The following is a 22,734-nucleotide window of genomic DNA, read 5'->3' as shown; positions in this document are numbered from 1 at the left end:
ATGAAAACATCACCTTGAAACTCTAGAATTTATTCTTAAAAATTCTGAAGAAAAATACCTAATCTAAGCAACAAGATGAACCGTCAGTTGTCCAAACTCGAACAATCCCCGGCAACGGTGCCAAAAACTTGGTGCGCGGAATTGTGATCATCAATGGCGCCATCAACATGGTACGCTCAATTGCAATCTCAACTCTTTATCACAACTTCGCACAACTAACCAGCAAGTGCACTGGGTCGTCCAAGTAATAAACCTTACGCGAGTAAGGGTCGATCCCACGGAGATTGTTGGTATGAAGCAAGCTATCGTCATCTTGTAAATCTCAGTCAGGCAGATTCAAATGGTTATGGAGGATTAATGACTAAAAGATGAATAAAACATAAAATAAAGATAGAGATACTTATGTAGTTCATTGGTGAGAATTTCAGATAAGCGTATGGAGATGCTTTGTCCCTTCCGTCTCTCTGCTTTCCTACTATCTTCATCCAATCCTTCTTACTCCTTTTCATGGCAAGCTGTATGTTGGGCATCACCGTTGTCAATGGCTACAATCCCGTCCTCTCAGTGAAAATGTTCAACGCGCTCTGTCACAGCACGGCTATTCAGCTGTCGATTCTCGATCATGTCGGAATAGAATCCAATGATTCTTTTGCGTCTGTCACTAACGCCCCACAATCGCGAGTTTAAAGCTCGTCACAGTCATTCAATCCTTGAATCCTACTCAGAATACCACAGACAAGGTTTAGACCTTCCGAATTCTCTTGAATGCCGCCATCAATTCTAGCTTATACCACGAAGATTTTGATTAAGGAATTCAAGAGATAAACATTCAAGCCTTGTTTGCTTGTAGAACAGAAGTGGTTGTCAGGCACGCGTTCATAAGTGAGAATGATGATGAGCGTCACATAATCATCACATTCATCATGTTCTTGGGTGCGAATGAATATCTTAGAACAAGAATAAGCTGAATTGAATAGAAGAACAATAGTAATTGCATTAATACTTGAGGTACAGCAGAGCTCCACACCTTAATCTATGGTATGTAGAAACTCCACCGTTGAAAATACATAAGAACAAGGTCTAGGCATGGCCGAATGGCCAGCCTCCCAAAGAGGGTTCAATCATAAAAACATGATCAAAAGATCTCCTAATACAATAGCAAAAGGTCCTATTTGTAGAGAACTAGTAGCTTAGGGATTACAAAGATGAGTAAATGACATAAAAATCCACTTTCGGGCCCACTTGGTGTGTGCTTGAGCTGAGCATTGAAGCTTTCATGTGTAGAGACTTTTCTTGGAGTTAAACACCAGCTTTTGTGCCAGTTTCGGCGTTTAACTCCCATTCTTGTGCCAGTTCCGGCGTTAAACGCCAGAATTCTTGAGCTGACTTAGAACGCCTGTTTGGGCCATCAAATCTCGGGCAAAGTATGGACTATTATACATTGTTGGAAAGCCCAGGATGTCTCCAACGCAATTAAGAGCGCGCCAATTGGGCTTATGTAGCTCCAGAAAATCCACTTCGAGTGCAGGGAGGTCAGAATCCAACAGCATCTGTAGTCCTTTTCAGCCTCTGAATCAGATTTTTGCTCAGGTCCCTCAATTTCAACCAGAAAATACCTGAAATCACAGAAAAACACACAAACTCATAGTAAAGTCCAAAAAAGTGAATTTTAACTAAAAACTAATAAAAATATAATAAAAACTAACTAAAACATACTAAAAACAATGCCAAAAGGCGTATAAATTATCCGCTCATCAATGACGCTCTCTGGATACTGGACAGCATACAAGACTCCTATTGGCATGTCCCCTTATCAGTTGGTCTATGGTAAAGCCTGTCACTTGCCCATAGAGTTGGAGCATAGAGCATACTGGGCTATCAAGTTTATGAACTTTGATGCTCAAGTTGCAGGAATAAAGAGGATGCTTCAGCTGGATGAGCTTGATGAATTCATAGTTCTGCCTATGAGAATGCCAAGTTCTATAAAGAGAGAACCAAGATATGGCATGACAAGAAGATTACCATCAGAGTCTTTAAGCCAGGTCAGAGAGTACTTCTACTCAATTCAAGGCTCAAACTTTTTCTCGGGAAGCTGAAATCCCGGTGGTCAGTATCGTTTGTGGTAACTAGAGCATCACCATATGGTCATGTGAAAATTCAAGAAGAAAATTCTAATAGAAGGTTTGCAGTTAATGGCCAGAGGTTGAAGCACTATCTTGGACGCGAGGTTGATCACCAAAGGTCCACTCATTTGCTGAATTGGCAGAACTGACCGTCAAGCAAGTGACGGTAAAGAAACGCTTGTCCGGAGGCAACCCGATGTTTTTGTATCCTTAAGTTTAATTTTTACTTTGAATTTTATTTAGTTTGTTTTGATTGAGTTTCTACTGTTTTTCCTTTGTTTTACGTGGATCATGCAGAGTTATTATAACAGAAACAGGTACATTGAGACAGAGTTTCGGACACTCTGGAGGAAGTTGCTGCGGACAGGGTGGCACCTAACTTCAAAACCTCAAGTTAGGCGCCACATGCAAGGCAAATCGAAGGAAGCTCTCAGGAGGGGTGGCGCCCAACTCCACCTTTGTGAAGTTAGGCACCAATCATGCTTCCAAATTGATTTGCTCACTGGATGGGTGGCGCCTAACTTGGCTCCATCAAGTTAGGCGCCATATGAAGACACATTATAGGGAGTGCATACGGGAGGCCTGGCGCCTAACTCCACTATTCTCAAGTTAAGCGCCAGGTATGAGTTACAAGGGAAGTTAGGCGCCAGTTTTTGTCAAGTTAGGTGCCCAAAGAGGAGAACAACCTCAAGTTAGGCACCGTGTTGATCAAGTTAGGCGCCAAGTTTGAGTTTCACCTCAAGTTAGGCGCTGCTCTAACCAAGTTAGGCGTCAGCTCCTTAATTGTACCTTATTCCAAACCAAATCTATCCTATTTCTGTAGCATATCTCGAAAATCTGAACCATATTCCCTTTCCTTTTTCAATCTTTCCCAACCCTTGACTCATGCCCGTGATCCCTACCCCTAGTTCCCTATCCCCTTCGTTCCTTCCCCATATATTCTCCACCCTCCTTGACCTATCTGTGACTCCCTCCTTCACCCCCCAAAGACCAGCTCGTGACCCTTTCCCCCAACGAACCCCACCCCAACCTCTATATAAGCCTTCCTCTATCCCACTTCAAGACACACACAACAAACCATTCCAATCCCTTTCATCAACCCCTCTCTTCGAGCACAACACTATCCTTAGCCCCTCCTTCTCTTAAACCACAACATAACCCTCATCGCACCACTCCCCAACCACATCAACCCCTTTTCCCTTCTATAACCCCTACCCCCATGCCTTATACACACATTAACCACAACCTCAGAACCCAAACCCCCATTGTCCGTCCCCTCTTGTTTTTCTCTATTTTCATTATTTTTCTAAAAAAAAAAAGAAAAAAGAAAAAAAGATGAATAGAAAAAAAAAAGAAATTTTAAATTTATTTTTTATTTCTTTATTTTTAGATTTTCTCTCTGTCTTCCTCTTTGTAATTTTCTAATTTGCTCGAGGACGAGCAAAAGTTTTAAGTTTGATGTTGTCGCTTTGCTTGTTTTTTTTTTGTTCTTTGTAATGGCACCCAAAACCATTGAGTCCTCAAAGAAGAGGAAAGGTAAAGAGCCAACTACCAATTCCTATGATGCACACAGGTTTTGCTCCAAGCTCCATGAGGAACAATTTTATGAGAACATTTACAAGAAGGCTGTGACTCCAGAAGTGAGATTTGCACTGCAATTGGATAAATATCCAGAAATCTAATTTCAGATTCAGAGGAGAGGGTGGCAATTTCTTTGCAACCCGCACACTGAGGTTGGACTACTGATGGTCCAAGAATTTTATGACAATCTCTTGGTCACTTATAAGGATGTTAATGGGGTCAATAAAAAGAATTATCAGAGCTTTGTGAGAGAAAAGTTCATTAATTTTAGTCCGAGAAGCATCCGAGAGGCCCTCTATCTACCACCTCCAAATCACATGACTGAGTGCTATAGTGAGAGGGTGTATAGAGATCAGTAACTAGACCAAGTAATTGAAGAAATATACATTTCAGGTTCTCAGTGGAGAATAGGTGCAGAGAGGAAGCCAAATCACTTAAAGAGCACTAATCTTTTTCCTATAGCTAAGGGATAGTTAGACTTCATCCGAAGGTCTATCATGCCTACTAGCAACCGGTTCAAATGCACTGTGGACTGAGCTATCATAATTCATTGTATCATGAAAGGAGAAGTGGCGGAGGTAGAAGACATTATCCCACAACAGATATATAATATTGCCACCAATCCTCTTAAGAAAGCTAGGCTTGATTTTTCACATCTGATTTACCGCCTGTGTGAAGCAGCAAAGGTAAAGGTGTATAGTGATTTCCCCATTTTTGTTGAGAGGCCAATTACGAAAAAGACCATGGAGAGTCTTAGGGAACAACACAGAGTCCCCAGGGAAGATCAAGTTGAGGAGGAAGCTCAACAGGACCAGCCTCCATTACCTCAGGGACATTACTTCCCACCTCAGGAGTACTGGCAGCAGCTTACTTCCTCTATTGAGCAGATGAGGATCACGCAAGACAACCGTTGGGAGTATCTCACCACCACCCTTGATCAGATGAGGGCTACTCAGGACTCTCAGCGCCAGGAGATTTCCCAGCTAACACAGGATTTTGGCCGCCTAAAAGGACAATATGGATCACAGCTAGAGGAGAGAGATCCCCACCATGGAGACTGAGGTGGCCTAGTTCCTTTTTTACTTCCTATTTTATTCTGCCATTACTATGTTATGTTCCTATTTTCTGCTGTTTTGTCTTAGTGTCTACATGATCTTTAGTTATTTTAATTCCTAGTTGCTAGTTTAATTTTGCTAATTTTAATTCTGTTATTTGTTTTTAGTACTAAACAAAAAAAAAGTTGTTTCATGTATGCTCACTGAGCTTGAATCCAAAAAGAAAAATAAAAAGAACTGATGTATTGCATGAGAAATTGAGTTATATTCAAAAATATTCTTGTTTACTTAAATATGGTGATATTATCTGTGATTCTGAATGCATGATATGAACAGTGCATATTTGAATTTGAATCAAAGGATGTTGATACATGAGGAACAAGAATTTAGAGAACTATTATGAATCCTCTGAAGTAAACATAAGCTTAATCCTTGAAGCAAAACAAACATCAAAATAAAAATAAAAGCAAGGTCCAAGGCTCTGAGCATCAATGACTAGGGAGGTCAGACATGATTAAAAGACTAAAGAGTTGTTTCCCTAGTCATATGCTTGTAGTGTAATTGTGTCAAGTAATCCTTAAGACAGAGCACTAAGAGTCGAGATTAAGTGCATTTAACAAAGTATGCCAAAGGCTTTGAGCACCACTGGTGCACGAAATTGTGATCACTACAACTTCGCACAACTAACCAGCAAGTGCACTGGGTCGTCCAAGTAATAAACCTTACGCGAGTAAGGGTCGATCCCACGGAGATTGTTGGTATGAAGCAAGCTATGGTCACCTTGTAAATCTCAGTCAGGCAGACTCAAATGGGTATAGTGATAAACGAATAAAGCATAAAGATAAAGATAGAGATACTTATGTATATCATTGGTGAGAGCTTCAGATAAGCGTATGAAGATGCCTTTCCTTCCGTCTCTCTGCTTTCCTACAGTCTTCATCCAATCCTTCTTACTCCTTTCCATGGCAAGCTCATGTAGGGTTTCACCATTGTCAGTGGCTACCTCCCATCCTCTCAGTGAAAATGTTCTCATGCTCTGTCACAGCATATGGCTAATCAGCTGTCGGTTCTCGGTCAGGCCGGAATAAAATCTATCGATCCTTTTGCGTCTGTCACTAACGCCCCGCCTGCTAGGAGTTTGAAGCACGTCACAGTCATTCAATCATTGAATCCTACTCAGAATACCACAGACAAGGTTAGACCTTCCGGATTCTCTTGAATGCCACCATCAGTTCTCGCCTATACCACGAAGACTCTGATCTCACGGAATGGCTGGCTCGTTTGTCAGGCGAGCACTCGGTTGTCAGGCGATCAACCATGCATCGTGTATCAGGAATCTAAGAGATAAACACTGGAGCCTCATATGCTTGTAGAATGATGAGCGGATAATTTGTATGCTTTTTGGCATTGTTTTTAGTATGTTTTTAGTATCTTTTAGTTAGTTTTTAGTATATTTTTATTAGTTTTTAATTAAAATTCACTTTTCTGGACTTTACTATGAGTTTGTGTGTTTTTCTGTGATTTCAGGTATTTTCTGACTGAAATTGAGGGTCCTGAGCAAAAATCTGATCCAGAGACTGAAAAGGACTGCAGATGCTGTTGGATTCTGACCTCCCTGCACTCGAAGTGGATTTTCTGGAGCTACAGAAGCCAAATTGGCGCGCTCTCAACGGCATTGGAAAGTAGACATCCTGGGCTTTCCAGAAATATATAATAGTCCATACTTTGTCCAAGATTTGATGGCCCAAACCCGCGTAGCAATCCGGCCTCAGAAATTCCAGCGTTAAACGCCGGAACTGGAATAAAAGTTGGAGTTAAACGCCCAAACTGGCATGAGAACTGGCGTTTAACTCCAGAAAAGGTCTCTACACGAATTTCCTTCATTGCTCAGCCCAAGCACACACCAAGTGGGCCAGGAAGTGGATTTTTCTGTCATTTACTCATTTCTGTAAACCTTAGGATACTAGTTTACTACTTATAGGACCTTTTTACATTGTAATCCGAACCTTATGACCTCATAACATTTTGTACACGTTCTTTCCACAGTATGAGCCTCTAAACCCCATGGTTGGGGGTGAGGAGCTCTGCTGTGTCTTGATGGATTAATGCAATTACCACTGTTTCTTATTCAATCATGCTTGCTTCCATTCTAAGATAACACTTGTTCTTAATCCGGATGAATGTGATGATCCGTGACAATCATCATCATTCTCAACCATGAACACGTGCCTGACAACCACCTCTGTTCTATCTTAGATTGAGTAGTTATCTCTTGGGTTCTTTCATCGGAATCTTCGTGGCATAGGCAGGACCTGATGGCAGCATTCAAGAGAATCCGGAAGGTCTAAACCTTGTCTGTGGTATTCTGAGTAGGATTCAATGATTGAATGACTGTGACGTGCTTCAAACCTGTAACCTACTGGGCGTTAGTGACAGACGCAAAAGAGTGATTCTATTCCGGTAGGGGAGAGAACCAAACCGGTGATTGGCAGCACTGTGACAGAGTGTGTGCATTAGCTTTCACTGCGCGGATGAGAGGTAGCTGCTGACAACAGTGAGACCCTACACGAGCTTGCCATGGAAGGAGACATGCGTGTTTGATGAAGAAGACAGTAGGAAAGCAGAGATTCGGAAGATGGAGCATCTCCAAACCTCAACCCATTCTCCATTACTGCAGTACAAGTAACCATTACATGTTCTTTTGCTTCTTACAATCAATCCTGATAATTTCTGATATCCTGACTAAGATTTACAAGATAACCATAGCTTGCTTCAAGCCGACAATCTCCGTGGGATCGACCCTTGCTCACGCAAGGTATTACTTGGACGACCCAGTGCACTTGCTGGTTAGTTGTGCGGGATTGCAAAAGTGTTATTGCAATTTCGTGCACCAAGTTTTTGGCGCCGTTGCCGGGGATTGTTCGAGTTTGGACAACTGACGGTTTATTTTGTTGCTTAGATTAGGACTGTTTTATTTTTGTTGGTTTAGAGTCTTTTAGTTGAGTCTAGTTTCATATTCTAAGTTTGGTGTCAATTGCATGCTTTTGTTTTTCTTTTAAATTTTCGATTTTTGCATGTTCTTAGTCCCTTTTTGATTCATAAAAATTCTAAGTTTGGTGTCCTCTTTGTGTTTTTCTCTTAAAATTTTCGAAAAATTTAGTGTTTGATTTTCTAAAAATTTTAAGTTTGGTGTCTTTTGTGTTTTTTCTCTTTCCTCTTTTTAAAAATCAAATCTCTTTCATAAAAATTTTTCAATCATATCTTCTTAATTGCTGTTTTCAAAATCTTTTTTTTTTACTAATTGATTCAGTTCTCAATTTGCTTTGATCTTATTTTATTTTTAAATTTTCGAATTTTATTTTATTTTCCTCTTATTTTATTTTATTATATTTTGATTTTTTCGGTTATTTCAAAAAAAAAATAAAAAAAAATAAAAATAAACAAAATTTATCTCTTTGCAATCGTTCTCATTTCCCTTTTGTCCATTATGGACTTAAGTGGAATTAATCAGTCCAAGAGGACTCTGGGGTCTTATGCTAACCCCATTACAGCTGCATATGGGAGTAGCATCTGTATACCTCCCATCAAAGCAAGCAGCTTTGAGCTAAATCCTCAACTCATTATCATAGTGCAGCAAAATTGCCAGTATTCCGGTCTTCCACAGGAAGAACCTACTGAGTTTCTGGCACAGTTCTTACAAATTGCTGACACAGTACATGATAAAGAGGTAGATCAGGATGTCTATAGACTATTACTGTTTCCATTTGCTGTAAAAGATCAAGCTAAAAGGTGGTTAAATAACCAACCTACAGCAAGCATAAAGACATGGAAACAGTTATCAGACAAATTCCTGAATCATTTCTACCCTCCAAAGAGGATGAGACAGCTAAGGCTGGACATCCAAGGCTTTAAACAAGAGGATAATGAATCCCTTTATAATGCCTGGGAGAGGTATAGAGGTATGCTTAGAAAATGCCCCTCTGAAATGTTTTCAGAGTGGGTACAGTTAGACATCTTCTACTATGGGCTCACAGAAAAAGCTCAGATGTCTTTAGACCACTCAGCTGGTGGATCTATACACATGAGGAAGACAATTGAAGAAGCTCAAGAGCTTATAGACACTGTTGCTAGAAACCAATACTTATATTCTAGCAAGGAATTCGTTCCACAAGAAGAGGTCATGGCAGTAGTCACTGATCCTGATCCTCAAGAACAGATGAATGAGCTTAATCAACAATTGCTCCTGATGACAGAACAGTTAGCAGAATTTAAAGAAATGCTCCATGATACTAAGGTTGCTAACAAGAGCATAGAACTGCAGTTGAATCAAGCAAAACAGCAAATATCTAAACAAATAACAGAAGAATGTCAAGCAGTTCAACTGAGGAGTGGGAAAACACTGAATGCCACTGCTCAAAAGAGCAAGAAGTCAATTAAGGAACAGTTGACAGAGGATGACCAAGCCACTGTTCAAAATCCCTCTGAGGACAGTAAGAGCCCAGAGAGGAATATTATTGGCGTTCAAACGCCAGAAAGGGAAGGAAAGTTGGCGTTAAACGCCCATTCCTTGCCCAATACTGGCGTTCAAACGCCAGAACAGGGAGGAAAGCTGGCGTTAAACGCCCATTCCCTGCCCAGTTCTGGCGTTCAAACGCCAGAAAAGGGGGAGAAGTTGGCGTTTAACGCCCAAACTTCATCCACTCCTGGCGTTCAAACGCCCAAGGAGAATCAGACACCTGAGAGTGCTGACAGTAATCCCTCTAACAAGGCTTCTTCAACCACTTCTGTAAGGAATAAACCTGCAGCATCTAAGGTTGAAGAATATCAAGCCAAGATGCCTTATCCTCAGAAACTCCGCAAAGCGGAACAGGATAAACAATTTGCCCGCTTTGCAGACTATTTAAGGACTCTTGAAATAAAGATTCCTTTTGCAGAGGCACTTGAGCAAATACCTTCTTATGCTAAGTTCATGAAAGAGATCTTAAGTCATAAGAAGGATTGGAGAGAAACTGAAAAAGTGTTTCTCACTGAAGAATGCAGTGCAGTCATTCTAAAAAGCTTACCAGAAAAGCTTCAAGATCCTGGAAGCTTTCTGATACCATGCACATTGGAAGGCACTTACACCAAGGTAGCCTTATGTGATCTTGGAGCAAGTATTAATTTAATACCTGCATCCACTATCAGAAAGCTTGGGTTGATTGGAGAGGTCAAACCAACCAGGATATGCCTCCAACTTGCTGATGGCTCCATTAAACACCCATCAGGCATAATAGAGGACATGATTGTCAAGGTTGGGCCATTTGCCTTTCCAACTGACTTTGTGGTGCTGGAAATGGAGGAGCACAAAAGTGCAACTCTCATTCTAGGAAGACCTTTCCTAGCAACTGGACGAACTCTCATAGATGTACAAAAAGGGGAAGTAACCTTGAGAGTCAATGAGGATGAGTTCAAGTTGAATGCTGTAAAAGCAATGCAGCATCCAGACACACCAGAGGACTGCATGGACGCTGACATTATTGACTCTTTGGTAGAAGAGATCAATATGGCTGAAAGCCTAGAATCAGAGCTTGAGGACATCTTCAAAGATGCTCCAACTGATCAGGAAGAGCCAGAGGAGGCAAAGGAATTTTCGAAAATTCCTCAGGAGGAGGATAAGCCTCCTAAGCCTGAACTCAAACCATTACCACCATCCCTGAAATATGCATTTCTGGGAGAGGGTGACACTTTTCCAGTGATTATAAGCTCTGCCTTAAATTCACAGGAAGAGGAAGCACTGATTAAAGTGCTAAGGACACACAAGACAGCTCTTGGGTGGTCCATAAGTGATCTCAAGGGCATTAGCCCAGCCAGATGCATGCACAAGATCCTATTGGAGGATAATGCCAAACCAGTGGTTCAACCACAGAGGAGGCTAAATCCTGCCATGAAGGAGGTGGTGCAGAAAGAGGTCACTAAATTACTGGAGGCTGGGATTATTTATCCTATTTCTGATAGCCCCTGGGTGAGCCCTGTCCAAGTTGTTCCCAAAAAGGGAGGCATGACAGTGGTTCATAATGAAAAAAATGAACTGGTTCCTACAAGAACAGTCACAGGATGGCGCATGTGTATTGACTACAGAAGGCTCAATACAGCCACCAGAAAGGATCATTTTCCTTTACCATTCATAGACCAAATGCTAGAAAGATTAGTTGGTCATGATTATTACTGCTTTTTGGATGGCTATTCAGGCTATAACCAAATCGCAGTAGATCCCCAGGACCAAGAGAAAACAGCATTCACCTGCCCTTCTGGCGTGTTTGCCTATAGGAGAATGCCTTTTGATCTGTGCAATGCACCTGCAACCTTTTAGAGGTGCATGCTCTCTATCTTCTCAGACATGGTAGAGAAATTTCTGGAAGTCTTCATGGATGACTTTTCAGTATATGGAGACTCATTTAGCTCCTGTCTTGACCACCTATCACTTGTCCTGAAAAGATGCCAAGAGACTAACCTGGTTTTAAACTGGGAGAAATGTCACTTTATGGTGACTGAAGGAATTGTCCTTGGGCACAAAATTTCAAGCAGGGGAATAGAGGTGGATAAGGCAAAGGTGGAGGTAATTGAAAAATTACCACCACCTGCCAATGTTAAGGCAATCAGAAGCTTTCTGGGGCATGCAGGATTCTACAGAAGGTTTATCAAGGACTTTTCAAAAATTGCTAAACCTCTGAGTAACCTGTTAGCTGCTGACACACCATTTGTGTTTGACACACAGTGTTTGCAGGCATTTGAGACCCTGAAAGCTAAACTGGTCACAGCACCAGTCATCTCTGCACCAGACTGGGCATTACCATTTGAATTAATGTGTGATGCCAGTGATCATGCCATTGGTGCAGTGTTGGGACAGAGGCATAACAAACTTCTGCATGTCATTTATTATGCTAGCCGTGTTCTAAATGATGCACAGAAGAATTACACAACCACAGAAAAAGAGTTACTTGCAGTGGTCTATGCCATTGACAAGTTTAGATCCTACTTAGTGGGATCAAAGGTGATTGTGTACACTGACCATGCTGCTCTTAAATACTTACTCACAAAGCAGGATTCAAAACCCAGGCTTATTAGATGGGTGTTGCTTCTGCAAGAGTTTAATATAGAAATAAGAGACAGAAAAGGGACAGAGAACCAAGTAGCTGATCATCTGTCCAGAATAGAACCAGTAGCTGGGGCGTCCCTCCCTTCTACTGAGATCTCTGAGACTTTCCCAGATGAGCAACTCTTTGCCATTCAGGAAGCTCCATGGGTTGCAGATATTGCAAACTATAAAGCTGTGAGGTTCATACCCAAAGAGTACAGTTATGTGCAGAGAAAGAAACTAATTTCAGATGCCAAGTACTACCTTTGGGATGAACCATATCTCTTTAAGAGATGTGCTGACAGAGTGATCCGCAGGTGTGTACCCAGAGAGGAAGCACGAAGGATCCTATGGCACTGCCATGGATCACAGTATGGAGGACATTTTGGAAGTGAGCGAACAGCCACTAAAGTTCTCCAGTGCGGCTTCTACTGGCCTACTCTCTATAAAGATTCCCGAGAGTTTGTGCGTAACTGTGACAGTTGCCAAAGAGCTGGTAACCTGCCTCACGGATACGCCATGCCTCAACAAGGGATATTAGAGATAGAGCTGTTTGATGTATGGGGAATTGACTTCATGGGGCCATTCCCACCATCATACTCAAACACCTACATTCTGGTGGCAGTGGACTATGTATCTAAGTGGGTAGAAGCAATTGCTGCACCCACTAATGATACCAAGACCGTGCTGAAATTCCTCCAGAAGAACATTTTCAGCAGGTTTGGCGTCCCCAGAGTGCTAATCAGTGATGGGGGCACTCATTTCTGCAATAAACAGCTATACTCTGCTATGGTTAGATATGGAATCAGCCATAAAGTGGCAACTCCGTATCATCCACAGACAAATGGGCAAGCTGAAGTCTCTAACAGAGAGCTAAAAAGAATCCTGGAACGGACTGTAATGTCCCGAAGAAAGGATTGGGCAAAGAGCTTGGATGATGCTCTGTGGGCATACAGAACAGCATTCAAGACTCCTATAGGGACCTCCCCATACCAACTGGTGTATGGGAAGGCCTGTCATTTGCCAGTGGAACTGGAACATAAAGCCTACTGGGCAACCAGATTCCTGAACATGGATGCACAGTTAGCTGGTGAAAAAAGATTGCTCCAGCTAAATGAGCTAGAGGAGTTCAGACTCAATGCCTTTGAAAATGCTAAGATCTATAAGGAAAAGGCAAAGAAGTGGCATGACAAGAGATTGTCAACCAGAGTCTTTGAGCCAGGACAAAAAGTTCTGCTCTTCAACTCTAGGCTCAGACTGTTTCCAGGAAAACTCAAATCCCGTTGGAGGGGTCCATATGTGATTACAGGAGTGTCACCATATGGATATGTTGAGCTTCAGGATATTGATTCTGACAGGAAGTTCATTGTTAATGGACAGAGAATCAAGCATTATCTTGAAGGAAATTTTGAGCAGGAATGCTCAAAACTAAGGCTTGAGTGATTCTCAGCAGAAGTCCAGCTAAAGACAGTAAAGAAGCGCTTACTGGGAGGCAACCCAGTCATTAGGAAGTTGTATGATTAGTTCTTACAGAGGCAAGTATCAAAAATGAAGGAATTCACAGAGTTACAGAAGGATTTAGCTCAAAAAGCAGAGAAAATGAGCTTACTGGCGAAAAAACGCCAGTAAAGGGCATTTTGGGCGTTAAACGCCAGAATGGGCACCATTCTGGGCGTTTAACGCCAGTAATGGTACCATTCTGGGCGTTAAACGCCAGAATGGGCACCATTCTGGGCGTTTAACGCCAGGTGTGCAGCATCACTGGGCGTTCAGAAAAACGCCCAGTGAGAAAGGTTTTCTGGCGTTTAACGCCAGCCAGGGTACCTGGCTGGGCGTTAAACGCCCAAAAAGGGTGCCAAGTGGGCGTTAAACGCCAAAATGGGTACCATTCTGGGCGTTTAACGCCAGAAAGGTGGGGGGACCACAATTTTGTTTTCAAATCAGATTTTTTTCAAACTTTCCTTTTCTCACCCATACTTTTCTACAAAATCACACTTTAATCATTCATCATTCACTTTCAAATCTTCAAAAATCAAAACCTCTTTTTCAAATTTATTTCAAATCAATTACAAACATTGTTCAAAAATTTCACCATTTTCTCAATTTCTTCTCAAATCTTCTCAAATCCCCTTTCAAATTCCTCTTTGTTTTCGAAAAACTACCCTCCCCACCTTTTAAATACACGCTTGTTCCACTCTTCCAACCACACCATTCGAATTTTCTCTTCCTCCCCCTCTCTTCTCTCTTCTCTTTTGCTTGAGGACAAGCAAACCTCTAAGTTTGGTGTGCTTTTCCGTGATCACTAAGCCAAGATTCACCAAGATTCATCAATATCATGGTTCCTAAGGGAAAACAAACCAATTTAAGAGGCAAGAAAGAGAATAATCCAAAGAATCTTTGGAATGAAGAGAAGTTCTTAACCAAGGAACATGAAGACCATTATCACAAAATAATGGGTCTGAGGTCAGTGATCCCGGAAGTTAAATTTGATCTGAAAGAAGATGAATATCCGGAGATCCAAGAGCAAATTCGAAACAGAGGTTGGGAAGTTCTGACCAATCCTGAGACAAAGGTTGGAAGGAACATGGTTCAGGAATTCTATTCAAATCTGTGGCTAACAGATAAGCAAAGAATGACTGGAACTGCCTACCATACCCATAGAACCATGGTCAGAGGGAAAGTTATATACTTCCATCTGGACAAAATAAGAGAAATCTTCAAGTTGCCTCAACTACAAGATGATCCTGATTCCTTTAATAGGAGGATGGTGAGAGTAGATAAGGGGTTGGATCAAGTTCTAGAGGACATATGCCTCCCTGGAACTAAGTGGATAACCAATTCTAAGGGTGTCCCAAACCAACTCAAGAGGGGAGACCTCAAACCAATTGCAAGAGGTTGGCTAGACTTTATTGGGCGTTCCATATTGCCCACTAGCAACCGTTCTGAGGTCACCATCAAGAGAGCAGTGATGATTCACTGCATTATGCTTGGAAAAGCAGTGGAGGTGCATCATGTGATTGCTTGTGAGATCTACACAATTGCAAATAAGAATTCCACTGAAGCCAAATTGGCTTACCCAAGCTTAATCTCCTTGCTCTGTAAAGAGGCTGGGGTAAAGATGGGAGTAGATGAGTTCATACCCATTGAACATCCAATCACCAAGAAGTCAATGGAAGGACAAGTGCAAGACAACTCTATCAAGAGGAGGGCGCGTGAGTTCCTCCCTGAATTCCCTGAAATTGGCTACTGGGCCAGCCTAGAAGCATCCATCAACAAGCTGCAAGAGACTATGGAGCAACTAAAGGAAGAACAGCAGAATCAGAACTGCATGATCTGCAAATTGCTGAAGGAACAAGAGAAGCAGGGGCGTGAAATCAAAGAACTAAAGCGCCAAAAGCTCTCCTCTCAAGCTGAGAGAGCATCCACTTCTCAAAATCAAGGTTGTTGAGTCCTAACTCTGTGAAACCTCTATCATTAGGAGCCTCTGTTTTTCGTTTTTTCTTATTATTATTTTTTTTTCCTTTATTTTTAGTCTCATCTTATATCTATATTTGAGTCTTGTTCTTAATTAATAAAATTAATAAAGTTTATGCCTTAAAGCTATGAATGTCCTATGAATCCATCACCTCTCTTAAAAGAAAAATGCTTTAATCACAAAAGAACAAGAAGTACAGGGTTTCGAAATTTATCTCTGAAACTAGTTGAATTAGCTTGATGTGGTGACAATACTTTTTGTTTTCTGAATGAATGCTTGAACAGTGCATATGTCTTTTGAATTTGTTGTTTTGAGAATGTTAAAATTGTTGGCTCTTGAAAGAATGAGGAGAAAGAGAACTGTTATTGAGGATCTGAAAAATCATCAAATTGATTCTTGAAGCAAGAAAAAGCAATATTCAAAAAAAAAATATTTTCGAAAAAAATTTAAAAAAAAAAAAAAAAGAGAGAAGGAAATAAAGTTGTGATCCAAGGCAACAAGAGTGTGCTTAAGAACCCTGGACACCTCTAATTGGGGACTTTAGCAAAGCTGAGTCACAATCTAAAAAGGTTCACCCAATTATGTGTCTGTGGCATGTATGTATCCGGTGGTAATACTGGAAGACAGAGTGCTTTGGGCCACAGCCAAGACTCATACACTAGCTATGTTCAAGAATCAATATACTTAACTAGGAGAATCAATAACACTATCTGAGTTCTAAGTTCTTATAGATGCCAATCATTCTGAACTTCAAAGGATAGAGTGAGATGCCAAAACTGTTCGGAGGCAAAAAGCTACTAGTCCCGCTCATCTAATTGGAACTATGTTTCTTTGATATTTTGAAGTCTATAGTATATTCTCTTCTTTTATCCTATTTTGATTTTCAGTTGCTTGGGGACAAGCAACAATTTAAGTTTGGTGTTGTGATGAGCGGATAATTTGTATGCTTTTTGGCATTGTTTTTAGTATGTTTTTAGTATCTTTTAGTTAGTTTTTAGTATATTTTTATTAGTTTTTAATTAAAATTCACTTTTCTGGACTTTACTATGAGTTTGTGTGTTTTTCTGTGATTTCAGGTATTTTCTGGCTGAAATTGAGGGATCTGAGCAAAAATCTGATTCAGAGACTGAAAAGGACTGCAGATGCTGTTGGATTCTGACCTCCCTGCACTCGAAGTGGATTTTCTGGAGCTACAGAAGCCCAATTGGCGCGCTCTCAACGGCATTGGAAAGTAGACATCCTGGGCTTTCCAGCAATATATAATAGTCCATACTTTGTCCAAGATTTGATGGCCCAAACCCGCGTAGCAACCCGCCCTCAGAAATTCCAGCGTTAAACGCCGGAACTGGAATAAAAGTTGGAGTTAAACGCCCAAACTGGCATGAGAACTGGCGTTTAACTCCAGAAAAGGTCTCTACACGAATTTCCTTCATTGCTCAGCCCAAGCACACACCAAGTGGGCCAGGAAGTGGATTTTTCTGTCATTTACTCATTTCTGTAAACCTTAGGATACTAGTTTACTACTTATAGGACCTTTTTACATTGTAATCCGAACCTTATGACCTCATAACATTTTGTACACGTTCTTTCCACAGTATGAGCCTCTAAACCCCATGGTTGGGGGTGAGGAGCTCTGCTGTGTCTTGATGGATTAATGCAATTACCACTGTTTCTTATTCAATCATGCTTGCTTCCATTCTAAGATAACACTTGTTCTTAATCCGGATGAATGTGATGATCCGTGACAATCATCATCATTCTCAACCATGAACACGTGCCTGACAACCACCTCTGTTCTATCTTAGATTGAGTAGTTATCTCTTGGGTTCTTTCATCGGAATCTTCGTGGCATAGGCAGGACCTGATGGCAGCATTCAAGAGAATCCGGAAGGTCTAAACCTTGTCTGTGGTATTCTGAGTAGGATTCAATGATTGAATGACTGTGACGTGCTTCAAACCTGTAACCTACTGGGCGTTAGTGACAGACGCAAAAGAGTGATTCTATTCCGGTAGGGGAGGGAACCAAACCGGTGATTGGCAGCACTGTGACAGAGTGTGTGCATTAGCTTTCACTGCGCGGATGGGAGGTAGCTGCTGACAACAGTGAGACCCTACACGAGCTTGCCATGGAAGGAGACATGCGTGTTTGATGAAGAAGACAGTAGGAAAGCAGAGATTCGAAAGATGGAGCATCTCCAAACCTCAACCCATTCTCCATTACTGCAGTACAAGTAACCATTACATGTTCTTTTGCTTCTTACAATCAATCCTGATAATTTCTGATATCCTGACTAAGATTTACAAGATAACCATAGCTTGCTTCAAGCCGACAATCTCCGTGGGATCGACCCTTGCTCACGCAAGGTATTACTTGGACGACCCAGTGCACTTGCTGGTTAGTTGTGCGGGATTGCAAAAGTGTTATTGCAATTTCGTGCACCATAGAACAAGAGTGGTTGTCAGTCACCTTGTTCATAGGTGAGAATGGTGATGAGTGTCACGGATCATCACATTCATCAAGTTGAAGAACAAGTGATATCTTGGACAAAGAACAAGCGGAATTGAATAGAAGAACAATAGTAATTGCATTAATACTCGAGGTACAGCAGAGCTCCACACCTTAATCTATGGTGTGTAGAAACTCCACCGTTGAAAATACATAAGAACAAGGTCTAGGCATGGCCGTGAGGCCAGCCTCCCAAAGTGATCAAAAGATTCAAAGACCTAAAGATGATCTCAGATCCCAAGATGTCAAATACAATAGTAAAAGGTCCTACTTATAGAAAACTAGTAGCCTAAGGTGTACAAAGATGAGTAAATGACATAAAAATCCACTTCCGGGCCCACTTGGTGTGTGCTTGGGCTGAGCAAATGAAGCATTTTCGTGTAGAGACTCCTCTTGGAGTTAAACACCAGCTTTTATGCCAGTTTGGGCGTTTAACTCCCATTTAGGTGCCAGTTCCGGCGTTTAACGCTGGGATTTCTGTAGGTGACTTTGAACGCCGGTTTGGGCCATCAAATCTTGGGCAAAGTATGGACTATCATATATTGCTGGAAAGCCCAGGATGTCTACTTTCCAACGCCGTTGCGAACGCCCCAATTGGGCTTCTGTAACTCCAAAAAATCCACTTCGAGTGCAGGGAGGTCAGAATCCAACAGCATCTGCAGTCCTTTTCAGTCTCTGAATCAGATTTTTGCTCAGATCCCTCAATTTCAGCCAGAAAATACCTGAAATCACAGAAAAACACACAAACTCATAGTAAAGTCCAGAAAAGTGAATTTTAGCTAAAAACTAATAAAAATATACTAAGAACTCAACTAAAACTACTAAAAACATACTAAAAACAATGCCAAAAAGGGTACAAATTATCCGCTCATCACAACACCAAACTTAAATTGTTGCTTGTCCCCAAGCAACTGAAAATCAAATAAGATAAAAAGAAGAGAATATACTATAGACTCCAAATTATCAATGAAACTTAGCTCCAAATTAGATGAGCGGGACTAGTAGCTTTTTGCCTCTGAACAGTTTTGGCATCTCACTTTATCCTTTGAAATTCAGAATGATTGGCTTCTTTAGGAACTCAGAATCCAGATAGTGTTATTGATTCTCCTAGTTAAGTATGATGATTCTTGAACACAGCTACTTATTGAGTCTTGGCCGTGGCCTAAAGCACTCTGTCTTCCAGTATTACCACCGGATACATACATGCCACAGACACATAATTGGGTGAACCTTTTCAGATTGTGACTTAGCTTTGCTAGAGTCCCCAATTAGAGGTGTCCAGGGTTCTTAAGCACACTCTTTTTGCCTTGTATCACAACTTTATTTCTTTCTTTTTTCTTTCTTTTTCGTTTTTTTTTTCGCTTGCTTTCTCTTTTTTTTTTGTATTCACTGCTTTTTCTTGCTTCAAGAATCATTTTTATGATTTTTCAGATCCTCAGTAACATGTCTCCTTTTTCATCATTCTTTCAAGAGCCAACAATTTTAACATTCATGAACAACAAATTCAAAAGACATATGCACTGTTCAAGCATACATTCAGAAAACAAAAAGTATTGTCACCACATCAAACTAATTAAGCTAGTTTTAAAGATGAATTCGAAATCCTGTACTTCTTGTTCTTTTGTAATAAAAACAGTTTTCATTTAAGAAAGGTGATGGATTTCATAGGACATTCATAACTTTAAGGCATAGACACTAAGACACTAATGATCATAAGACACAAACATGGATAAACATAAAGCATAATTTTCGAAAAACAGAAAAATAAAGAACAAGGGGATTAAAGAACGGGTCCACCTTAGTGATGGCGGCTTGTTCTTCCTCTTGAAGGTCTTATGGAGTGCTTGAGCTCCTCAATGTCTCTTCCTTGTCTTTGTTGCTCCTCTCTTAGTTGTCCCATGTTGGAACTCAATTCTCCTAGGGAGGTGTTAATTTGCTCCCAATAGTCTTGTGGAGAAAAGTGCATCCCTTGAGGCATCTCAGGGATCTCATGATGAGAGGGGTCTCTTGTTTGCTCCATCCTTTAGTAATGGGCTTGAGGTCATGCCTTCTCAATTGAACCGGCTTTGGATGCCATAAATGGTTATGGAAAAACAAAAAGCGATGCTTTTACCACACCAAACTTAAAAGGTTTGCTCGTCCTCGAGCAAAAGAAGAAAGAAGAGAGTAGAAGAAGAAGAAATGAGGAAGAAGGGAATGGCTTTGTGTTTCGGCCATTAGGGGAAGAAGTAGTGTTTAGGGTGTGTGAAAATGAAGGAGTGATGATGATAGTGGGATTTGATAGGTGGGGGTTTTTGGGGAAGAGGTATTGAGGTGATTGGTGAATGGGTGAAGAAGAGAGAGGGTGGTGGGGTTGGTGGGGATCCTGTGGGGTCCACAGATCCTTAGGTGTCAAGGAAAAGTCATCCCTGCACCAAATGGCATTCAAAAACACGTTTTGAGCCAATTCTGGCGTTAAACGCCGGGCTGGTGCCCCTTTCTGGCGTTTAACGCCAGGTTCTTGCCCTTTTCTGGCGTTTAACGCCAGTCTGGTGCCCCTTTCTGGCGTTAAACGCCCAGAATGGTGCCAGACTGGGCGTTAAACGCCCAACTGCTAGCCTCACTGGCGTTTAAACGCCAGTGAGTTCTTCCTCCAGGGTGTGCTGTTTTTCTTCCTGTTTTTCATTCTGTTTTTGCTTTTTCAATTGATTTTGTGACTTCTTATGATCATCAACCTACAAAAAACATAAAATAACAAAAGAAAATAGATAAAATATAACATTGGGTTGCCTCCCAACAAGCGCTTCTTTAATGTCAGTAGCTTGACAAAGGGCTCTTCATGGAGCCTCACAGATACTCAGAGAAATGTTGGAACCTCCCAACACCAAATTTAGAGTTTGAATGTGGGGGTTCAACACCAAACTTAGAGTTTGGTTGTGGCCTCCCAACACCAAACTTAGAGTTTGACTGTGGGGGCTCTGTTTGACTCTGATTTGAGAGAAGCTCTTCATGCTTCCTCTCCATGGTGACAGAGGGATATCCTTGAGCCTTAAACACAAAGGATTCTTCATTCACTTGAATGATCAGTTCACCTCCATCAACATCAATCACAGCCTTTGCTGTGGCTAGGAAAGGTCTGCCAAGGATGATAGATTCATCCATGCACTTCCCAGTCTCTAGGACTATGAAATCAGCAGGGATGTAATGGTCTTCAATCTTCACCAAAACATCCTCTACAAGTCCATGAGCTTGTTTTCTTGAGTTGTCTGCCATCTCCAGTGAGATTCTTGCAGCTTGTACCTCAAAGATCCCTAGCTTCTCCATTACAGAGAGAGGCATGAGGTTTACACTTGACCCTAAGTCACACAGGGCCTTCTTGAAGGTCATGGTGCCTATGGTACAAGGTATGGAAAACTTCCCAGGATCTTGTCTCTTTTGAGGTAATTTCTGCCTAGACAAGTCATCTAGTTCTTTGGTGAGCAAAGGAGGTTCATCCTCCCAAGTCTCATTTCCAAATAACTTGTCATTTAGCTTCATGATTGCTCCAAGGTATTTAGCAACTTGCTCTTCAGTGACATACTCATCCTCTTTAGAGGAAGAATACTCATCAGAGCCCATGAATGGCAGAAGTAAGTCCAATGGAATCTCTATGGTCTCATTTTGAGCCTCAGATTCCCATGGTTCCTCATTGGGGAACTCAGAGGAGGCTAGTGCACGCCCATTGAGGTCTTCCTCAGTGGCGTCCACTTCCTCTCTTTCCTCTCCAAATTCGGTCATGTTGATGGCCTTGCACTCTCCTTTTGGATTTTCTTCTGTGTTGCTTGGAAGAGTACTTGGAGGGAGTTCAGTAACTTTCTTGCTCAGCTGTCCCACTTGTGCCTCCAAATTTCTAATGGAGGACCTTGTTTCAGTCATGAAACTTTGAGTGATTTTGATTAGATCAGAGACCATGGTTGCTAAGTCAGAGGGGTTCTGCTTAGAATTCTCTGTCTGTTGCTGAGAAGATGATGGAAAAGGCTTGCCATTGCTAAACCTGTTTCTTCCACTATTATTGTTGAAACCTTGTTGAGGTCTCTCTTGATTTTTCCATGAGAAATTTGGGTGATTTCTCCATGAAGAATTATAGGTGTTTCCATAGGGTTCTCCTAGGTAATTCACCTCTTCCATTGAAGGGTTCTCAGGATCATAAGCTTCTTCTTCAGATGAAGCATCCTTAGTACTGCTTGGTGCATTTTGCATTCCAGACAAACTTTGAGAAATCAAATTGACTTGTTGAGTCAATATCTTGTTCTGAGCCAGAATGGCATTCAGAGCATCAATCTCAAGAACTTCTTTCTTCTGACTTGTCCCATTGTTCACAGGATTCCTTTCAGAAGTGTACATGAATTGGTTATTTGCAACCATTTCAATGAGCTCTTGAGCTTCTGTAGGCGTCTTCTTCAGATGAAGAGATCCTCCAGCAGAGCTATCCAAGGACATCTTGGATAGTTCAGATAGACCATCATAGAAAATACCTATGATGCTCCATTCAGAAAGCATGTCAGAAGGACATTTTCTGATTAATTGTTTGTATCTTTCCCAAGCTTCATAGAGGGACTCTCCATCCTTCTGTCTGAAGGTTTGGACTTCCACTCTAAGCTTACTCAATTTTTGAGGTGGAAAGAACTTTGCCAAGAAGGCATTGACTAGCTTTTCCCAAGAGTCCAGGCTTTCTTTAGGTTGTGAGTCCAACCATGTCCTAGCTCTGTCTCTTACAACAAAAGGGAATAGCATCAGTCTGTAGACCTCAGGGTCAACCCCATTAGTCTTGACTGTGTCACAGATTTGCAAGAACTCAGCTAAAAACTGATGAGGATCTTCCAATGGAAGTCCATGGAACTTGCAATTCTGTTGCATTAGAG

At 41.4% G+C, this 22,734-nt stretch overlaps 1 protein-coding gene and 1 non-coding gene across 2 annotated transcripts; both read left to right on the top strand.

Annotated features, from left to right (window-relative positions):
• The first annotated feature begins 1,757 nt into the window (after positions 1-1,757).
• LOC130976084 (uncharacterized) lies at positions 1,758-2,663 on the top strand. Its single transcript, XM_057900839.1, has 2 exons — positions 1,758-2,042; positions 2,421-2,663. The coding sequence occupies exons 1-2, from the start codon at positions 1,758-1,760 to the stop codon at positions 2,661-2,663; spliced, it is 528 nt and encodes a 175-aa protein (XP_057756822.1).
• A 19,703-nt stretch (positions 2,664-22,366) lies between these two features.
• Positions 22,367-22,474, top strand: LOC130948210 (small nucleolar RNA R71). The gene has a single exon (XR_009072973.1). It is a non-coding gene; the product is annotated as a small nucleolar RNA R71 (small nucleolar RNA).
• Positions 22,475-22,734: the final 260 nt, after the last annotated feature.

The sequence above is a fragment of the Arachis stenosperma genome, chromosome 1 (assembly GCF_014773155.1).
Source record: "Arachis stenosperma cultivar V10309 chromosome 1, arast.V10309.gnm1.PFL2, whole genome shotgun sequence".
Lineage (NCBI taxonomy): Eukaryota > Viridiplantae > Streptophyta > Magnoliopsida > Fabales > Fabaceae > Arachis > Arachis stenosperma.
Note: the sequence above shows the minus strand (reverse complement) of the source record. Positions and strands in the feature narration are given on the sequence as shown.

Coding starts and splice junctions, on each gene's coding strand:
- LOC130976084 (XM_057900839.1), top strand. CDS start 1,758: ATGACGCTCTCTGGATACTGGACAGCATACAAGACTCCTATTGGCATG. Junction 2,043..2,420: donor CATCAGAGTCTTTAAGCCAG/GTCAGAGAGTAC, acceptor TGGATCATGCAG/AGTTATTATAACAGAAACAG.